This window comes from Phyllosticta capitalensis, assembly GCF_038381095.1.
Source record: "Phyllosticta capitalensis strain CBS 128856 chromosome Unknown BKA78scaffold_7, whole genome shotgun sequence".
In the NCBI taxonomy this organism is placed as follows: Eukaryota; Fungi; Ascomycota; class Dothideomycetes; order Botryosphaeriales; family Phyllostictaceae; genus Phyllosticta; species Phyllosticta capitalensis.
Window position 1 is genome coordinate 906,299 of NW_027117445.1, and position 7,905 is coordinate 914,203.

Here is a 7,905-nt window from a genome sequence, read left to right on the forward strand (position 1 = left end):
ATTGCCCCGGGAAGCCAACGACGGAAGCCGCGAACGTGCGTGGCCACATTGCCATCGAAAAGACTTGAGTGGGAAGCGGTGGAGAAGCAGGGTCACCCAGTCTAGTAGCGCAAGAACCATGACAGCGCTGTCGAGGGGGAGGAACTCGTGGATGAGTAACGTGAGGGAGCTTAGGTTGGATGGAATGGCTGCGCAGTCACTACAAGCTGCGGGCAGCCATCGGATTCAACAATGATTCGAGTCTTGGTCTACAAGAGCTATGCGAACAGCAAGACTGCGAGGTCCTTCTGCAGCTGTAGAGAGCGCCGATAGGACACTTTTTCCGAAAAAGTAGGGGAGGGATAGGAGAGAGGCAGGTCAGGCAGCTGCACCTTCCAACCTAGTCTGTGGATCTAGGTGACGTGAGACGCCGCCCCGACACTCCTCGGCGTCAACAGTCCATCCACCCTCTCCATCTGCAGAGCCAGCAGCACCAAAGAAGCCAGGATCGGGCAAAGGGAAGAGAGCAGACACACCCTCGCGTATAAAATCCGTGAACCCCATTATCCTTCCACGACAACTGAGAAGTAAACATCAGCTGGCCCACTTGGTATTTCCTCGTTGAACGTGGTTGGTCAAAAGTTGGATCATGGCAAGTTGCCTGGTCTAGCGGAGGTTGACCGACCTGTTTTCTTCCGCGACATTGGTCGTCCCCTTTGAGTGACTTGAGCGCCACGTCACGCAAACCATTTGGTCAATTCCAAAACCCAGGCAACCAAGTCTTTGCACCAAGCCTCCCTCTTGACCGCACGTGTCAGAGCTTGAAGACAGAGCCTCCTCGAGTGCGGCACATCTTTCCACTCCTGCGTCTATCTGAGGGTGATGAGATCGGCTCAATGGCTGAAACTCAGCATCAGCTTCTCTCTTCCCCTGTGAAGACTGTCGTCGCCGTCTCCTTTAGTTGACTTGCGCACGCGTAGTAGGCGCAGGTCGCCGGTACCAGTCGCACCTGCCGCACTTACCCTGCGCAGTCAGGTTCCATGAGCAGCCGCCACAACACCTCTCAACTTCACCACTCCATCAAACTCCACCGGCAGAGCCAGCGGCACCCCCATCACCGTCACAATAATGGACACCACAGCAATGCTTGCTCACATCCATCGCCGAGCACATGAGATTCCTCGACCATTTCAGGCAGTGGAGTGCCACGCTCTCCAGTGAGGGTGGTCCGCCGCGTCCAGATCTTGGACTCGGACAACACCCACGAGATCAAGACCTTTGCCGTCTCCCTCCCAACGCGCCAAGTACGGTCTGTGATTCCAGTCTCACCCAATTGCTGACTATATGGTACGACGACGACTCGGATGGGTCTGACGCTGGTGAGACTTGGGTTCCGGGGAAGCATGCCGTTTTCCAGAGACTTGATGTTTGAAGGTACGCCTACGATGCTTGCATGGTAAGGAGATGCCGATTTGGAAATGCGGGAGAGAAGAGGAGGGCCTAGCTCGGCCACATTTGCCCCGTCACCACCACCACCGCTGCCGCTGAAGACAAAAAGTAGCAGGGCATGGGAGGGGGAGGTTTGCGTGTGGTCATAAGTTTTGGAGCTCTTAGCTAGCGAAGTCGGGTGTCTGGGTATGGATTGATGGAAGTCACGCCCCTGATATGGCGCACGCACGCGCCTTCCATCTACGTGTATCCACTCGCATCGCATGCGAGTGCCTGCAATCGCTAGTCGATCCGGATACCTTTCCCAGCTATTTACTTACACCCTGGCGAAGGTAGACATCACACAGGCACGATGGGCAATGAGGGTAGTCAGCCATAAATCACAAAGTCCAGTGCAGAACGAACGAGCGCAATTCCAATTCGATTCAATCCGCTTTTGATTTTTGAGACTTTTGATTCAACCATCGCTGATGGGGGTATATAAAAAGCCAACATGTACATACAGTGCGACTCGACGACGAGAGTTCCTGAACGCTCGCTTGCTCGAACTTGCTTGCTTGCCCGCCTGCATTACTGCTTGCCATGTTTCGCCGCCGGATGAATAAGGCTGGGTATCTAGACTGACTTGAAGAATCGAGGCCCTCTGCTCCTTTTTCCCTCTTTTGAACGCGCTGAACCTCAGCTGATCTTTTGATCGCTCGCTCGCCGTGGAAGACTTTGGAGGAAAATGGGATGAGGAAAGTCGTCGCAAGATCGTGGGACGAGACGAGACGAGAGGCGAGAGACAGATGGACGACAGAGCAAAGCAGATTCTGCGTCTTTCGACACGATCGCTTCAGAGCAGAGCCAAAAAAAGACAACAGCAAGCGAGCAAGCGGGCAAGCAAACGATCAAAGCAAAGCAACAATCGATTCAAATCAATCAATCATATTCGGGCTCAAAAATCGTCCGCCCTGACCACACCACTCCATCCCCAAATGAATCTCCCCCATCACCGTTCCGCCGCAACCTCCCCCGTCGCCCCCTCGAAGAAGTGAATATCGCAATGTAGCAGGGAGAAGTCAGAGAACAAAAAAAGACACCAAGCGAACCACAGCCCGGCCCGGCCGAGCTCAGCCCCTCCCTCCTGCTGCTGTCTCGGCGATCGGAATTCGAACAACTTTTTTCTTTTTCCCTCCTGTCATCATCTGATGATGTAGAAAGTGTGCTGCAATGGACGGACAACATGAAGATGACGCGAACTGCCTGGCCTACAATACGGAAGGGGGTATGTCGTTTAAGAAAAGAATTCAGAAAAAGGAGAAAAAAACGGAATTGCATGCAGACCAGAGCCAGAGCAGAGATGAGAGGATAGAGCAATGAGGTAAAAAGTAAGTAGGAGCACGTTGCATCATGATGATTCGAGACAACAGGACAGGACAGACAGACAGGACCAACGAACCGGCTTGCCGTAGACAGCAATTTTTTTCGCTTCAAGAAACCGGTGCAGCAACCCGACGACAGTGGCGTAAACCCAGTCGTGGCTCTGCACGCGCGCAGAAAGACATAACGAGAGCAGCAGGCATGAACTACAAAAGAAACCCCAGAGTCCGACAAGAAAATCCGTGTTGACATGCTTTGGCGAGTGCTTCCGAAAATAGAAAAACCCCGTGGAGTCACTCGTCAACCCATTTGAAGCAGCAATTTAGTGAAACCCGTCAACCTTTCTAACAAAAAAGTGGACAACTACAGCATGAATGCCGACGCAAGGGAAGAAAGAGGAATCTTGCATCCCAGCTTTCTACAGAAGAGGGGCAGCGACCATACTATAGTTATCCAAGCATGGGTAAAGATCTCGAGGATGACGTTTAAAGTGGAGAGACGTAATCGGAGGGAGCTCGACCGTGGGCATTGCAAGGAAAATCGTCTAACCGGAGTAGCCCTGGTAGCCATTGTTGACTTGGCCAAAGCCGCCGGGAGTAGGCTGAGCCCACTGCTGAGTCGCAGCGCTGCCGCGGCCGAAACCGCCGGCGCTGCCAGGCATCTGCTGGTAAGGCTGCGCCATGGCAGGGCCGCCAAAGCCACCCTGGCTCTGAGCAGCAAACGGCTGGGCACCCGGGCTAGGTCCTGCTGTGAACGTTAGTAATTGAGTAGCAATTGCGTATAGTCATGGATAGCTTACCCTGGGGAGAGCCCATGGGACCGCCAGGTCCGCCGTACTGAGGGAAGTATGCACTAGGAGTGGGAGGATAGGCCGAGTTGGGGCCACCGGCAGCAGGAGAGTATCCTTCGAATTGGCCGGTAGGAGGGCGGTCCTTGCCCCACTGTGAAAGCTATCAGCAATGTTGGTAGAGATTGGAGAAAAATACGTACGCTGCACTTGAGAGGACGGCCGTTGACGTTGTAGCCGTTGAGCTGGCAAATGGAAATGGCAGCGTTCTCATGAGTGTCCATCTTGATGAAAGCAAATCCACGGTCGCTCTGGAAGCGCGTCTCGACAACATAGCCAAAGTTTTGGAAAAGAGGAACGAGGTCGGCCTGGGTGGTGTACGGAGTCAAGTTGCCGACGTAGACGGTCGTCTGCCATTGGGGGGTCTGGTTGACAACCATGTCGTACGACTGCACGCCGTGGGTAGGGAAATGGTGGTGTCCATACGGGGTGGTCGGGGTCATGCCCATGGAGGCCATGGCCTGCTGCTGGGAGATGGAGGGCTGGCCCTTTTGGTTGGCCCAGTTGCAACGAATGGCACGGGAGCCGAGCCACTCGCCGTCCATGGAGCTCAGCGCCTTTTCAGCATCAGAACGGTCGCGGAAGGCGACGAAACCGTAGCCACGAGAGCGACCCGTCTTCATATCCCACATGACGCGAGCCTCCGAGACAGGACCGAAAGCGGAGAAGGCCTGGAGCAGGACCTCATCATTGACCTCGTTCGAAAGGTCACCGACGAAGATGTGGAAGTGGTTGGACGTGTCCTCCTTGGGCTGCGTGTTGGACTGGTAGGCCCAGTTGACGCGGATTTCCTGGCAAGCAAAAGCGTCAATTGGAGCCGACCGTTTCTTGGCGTGCAATCAAACTTACGCTCTGGTGGACGCGACGGCCGTTGAGGGTCTGCATGGCGCGTTCGGCAGTGCCAGGGTCGTCGTACTCCACGAAGCCGTAGTTGAGGCCCTTGGAGTGGAATCTCTGCTTTGGAAAAAATCAGTCTCAGTAGGCAATCGCTTTCCCCAAAAGGTAGGCGTCGGGAGTGGGCAGGTGTGCAGAGCTGGCAAACCACGGAAGGCGCGCCGCGCGCAGCGTGGACGCGCAATTGGTCCAAGCCTGCACGCGCCCTCGACGCTTGTGACCAGCTGCCTTTGGTGGCAGAGCATTGAGTCGACGCGTGCGTGGGGAAGTAGCCGCCAATGCGGCGAAGCAAAAGGTGGGGGCGCAAACATACGTTCTTGTCGGGAATGATCTTGACCGAGACGACGTGGCCAGCCGTCTCAAAGATTTGACGGAGAACATCCTCAGTCAGACGAGGATCCAGCCCACCAACGTAAAGAGCACGCTTGTTCGGTTCCGGGGCTGCGCGACGCACGTAGCCGCCTGCAGAGGTAGGCGACATGACGCTGCCAGACATGGGGGAGCTGACGGCGGTGGGAATGGGGTTGGTGTTTTGAGGGATTATGACAGGCGCGAGGGACGGCGGAGGCATATGGCCCTGCGAGGCCTGGGGATTGCCCTGAGCGCCATTGTCGTAGCCGGGAGCGCCAGCTTGTTGCGGCGGCGGAGGAAGAGAGGAGGCAGAGGGTTGCGGCTCAGACATTTTGAGATGATGGACGACTGTCGGGTTGATGAGCATTTGTCGGATCAGCAGGTCGCTCTGTGGCCTGCGTGTGTGGCGCGTGGGGTGGTGGTACTAACACAGACAACTGGGGAGCTGTGATGCGAGGAGGTGAGGCGTACGAGTGAGGTTGAAAAAGAGGATTCGTGGCGAAGTTGTTGGAGATGGTGAGGTCGGACGACGGTGCAGTGCCTTGCAGAGGAGCAGAGCAGAGCAGAGCGAACAGGCAGGCGGATGAGCGAGAGCAAGCGAGGTAGGTGGGTAATCCGGCTCGCTGGAACCTTTCCTTCGAGGAAGAAAAAAAAAGGGAACAACGAGAGGGGAAGAGACGGAAGCGGAGGAGAAGAGGAGGGGGAGGAGGAGAAGAGGAGGAGAAGAAGAGAGAAGAAGAGGAGAAGAAGTGCAGGTCGCTACGGGTGGGCGGCGTGCGAATGGGGAGGGTGAGGCGAGAGGACTGAGAGGAACAGCTGTCTCCGAGACTGACTGTGAGATCGAGTTGTGGGGTGAGGTCCAGGCTGTTTGGTGCAAAAAAGGGCCCAGCAGGGCGCTAAGACGGGCGGCCCGCCCGCGACAGCTCATGGGCAGTCCATTCCAGGGCCAGGCACCCAGCACCAGCTAAACACCTCTCACACGTGCAAAGAGCCTCACTTACCTTACCACCACATGTGCCCAACCTACCACCTTGCCTGCCTGCTGCATTCCCGCGCTTGACGCTCCCGATTATCCTTGACTCGACCTCTTCCCTCCCTCTTCTATTTCAAACCATCATGGCCAACCCAAATCCGCCTCTCAACCCGCTCGACGCCCTCCAGGCCGCTTTTAATGCTGCCGTCAGTCCTCCAGTCCCCCTCTGACCTCACATCTACTAACCCCTCCCAGCTGCTCGAGGTCGCCTACACCATGAAGAATCACGCCCGTCCAGACCTGAACCACATCGCCTGCTCCAATGCGAACCCTCAAAACCTGCCAGGCCCAAAATACACCAATCCGGCTCTGACCTTGCACCTCGACCGCTTCCACGTCTCCCTCGACGAGCTAGAACGCGAGCTGGTACCTTCCGCCGCTGCCCCGCTGTATGCATACTGCACAAACTAACCATGCAACCACCCATCCTCCAGTTCCGCGCCCAAGCAGTCATGCGTCGTGACGTCGCCGTCCACCGCGTCGCCCGCGAAGCACGCGAAGCCGAGGAAGCCCGCGTCGCCGCCGAGGAAGCACAAAAGCAGAAAATGGCATTGAAGGAGAAGGAAGAGCAGGAGAAGAAGGCTGCCGCTGCTGCCCAATCCAAGGCCGCGGCGGCCGCAGCAGCAGCATCAGCTCCCGCGGCTACGCACAGCTCCGCGAACCAAGATCAAGACGTCACCATGACGGGAACCGACGCATTCACGGCGCTGCCTTCAACCGCTGCGCACACGGCCGCGAATCCCAGGATGCTGCCCAACCAAACCGTCCCGAAGCCGCTAGCCGTCGAAACGAACGCGACATCCAATGCGCAAACAAGCGGCGCGCCCGAGACTGCTGAGACAACGACGGACAACGACGACCTGTTTGGAAGATCGCCGACAACGGCAGGGCTCAATAATAATGACCTGGACAGCATGTTTGAGGACCTGACCAACGACCAAGACAACGGAGGCGGAGACGCTGGGGGCAATGACGGCTTTGGGGACAGTCAGCAAGGAGAAATTGACTTTGCGCTGCTACCGGGGCTGGAAAGCTACGCCAACATCGACTCAGGCGGCGACAAGCAGCAGGGCGAGTCAGGAAAGGCAGACGACGCAGGCGCCAAAAAGCAGGACGAGAGCAGCGGGGACATGTTTGATTTCGGTCTCGGGTCGACGGATGAACCGCAGAGCCAGAATCAGGGGCAGCAGCAACAGCAGCAAAACACGACGAATCAAGGTCAACAACAGCAGAACAACGCTGCGAATCAGGAGCAAAAGAAAGACGACAACCAGCAACAGCAGCCACAGGACGTCGACGCCTTCAACCCCGACGCGTACGCCGGCGACTCAAGCTTTGACGACATGTTCAACTACGCAGACTTTGACCTGGGCGGTGACACGGGAGGCGGCGACGGCACCGGCGACACGGCGTTTGACGATGACTTTTTCAACATTTGAGCGGTCTAGGTGGATGAGCCTGTTCTTTGAAAGACAATGTAGTCTCACAAAGCGCACGTTCCTTCGAGGCAGTTGAAGACGCCGCCAGCTCCCTCAGCCGGTGTGCACTCCGCAAGTGCGGAGACATGTCCTCTGCCGCGCGCCTCTGCGGCCGACGCCACGGGGCACAGAGCAGAACGACTTGCCCATTGATCTTTCCGCGCCCGACCAAACCGATTGCAGCTACCACGTCTCTCTTTGGCCAGCCGGACTGGCTTGGTGGCAGACGACCTGCAGCATGCTGTCCCAGCTGACCTACCTTTACTTCATGAGGGAAAGACGGGACGCAACGCCGCAGCCGCACTGACCGCGGAAGGATGTCATGGTCCCGAAGAATCTCGGACGAACGACTTGAGCCTGGGAGAAGAAGCAGGCCAAGCAAGAAAGTGGGCAAGAGACGGTGGAACCAATCGGAAGACGTGCACCAAACCGTCTTTCATTTCCCCTGCTGCCGGCGTCGTCGTCGACAGCGGCGAGCGGCGAGCGGCGAGCAGCGATCGATGCGTTTGTAT

At 56.8% G+C, this 7,905-nt stretch overlaps 3 protein-coding genes across 3 annotated transcripts; 1 reads left to right on the plus strand and 2 right to left on the minus strand.

Moving 5' to 3' along the window:
- Positions 1–821: 821 nt before the first annotated feature.
- Positions 822–1,926, minus strand: BKA78DRAFT_163156 (uncharacterized protein). Its single transcript, XM_066883137.1, has one exon. The coding sequence runs from the start codon at positions 1,691–1,693 to the stop codon at positions 1,100–1,102; it is 594 nt and encodes a 197-aa protein (XP_066742590.1). The 5' UTR covers positions 1,694–1,926; the 3' UTR covers positions 822–1,099.
- A 1,408-nt stretch (positions 1,927–3,334) lies between these two features.
- Positions 3,335–5,746, minus strand: BKA78DRAFT_372591 (uncharacterized protein; the record flags this gene model as incomplete). The annotated part of the gene is made up of 5 exons (XM_066892744.1): positions 4,680–5,746; positions 4,487–4,594; positions 3,781–4,428; positions 3,590–3,731; positions 3,335–3,537 (listed from the first exon to the last, which is right to left on the minus strand). The coding sequence occupies exons 1-5, from the start codon at positions 5,247–5,249 to the stop codon at positions 3,335–3,337; spliced, it is 1,671 nt and encodes a 556-aa protein (XP_066742591.1). The 5' UTR covers positions 5,250–5,746.
- Positions 5,747–5,998: 252 nt separating this feature from the next.
- On the plus strand, positions 5,999–7,354 carry BKA78DRAFT_354269 (uncharacterized protein; the record flags this gene model as incomplete). The annotated part of the gene is made up of 3 exons (XM_066891700.1): positions 5,999–6,061; positions 6,111–6,281; positions 6,350–7,354. The coding sequence occupies 3 exons, from the start codon at positions 5,999–6,001 to the stop codon at positions 7,352–7,354; spliced, it is 1,239 nt and encodes a 412-aa protein (XP_066742592.1).
- Positions 7,355–7,905: the final 551 nt, after the last annotated feature.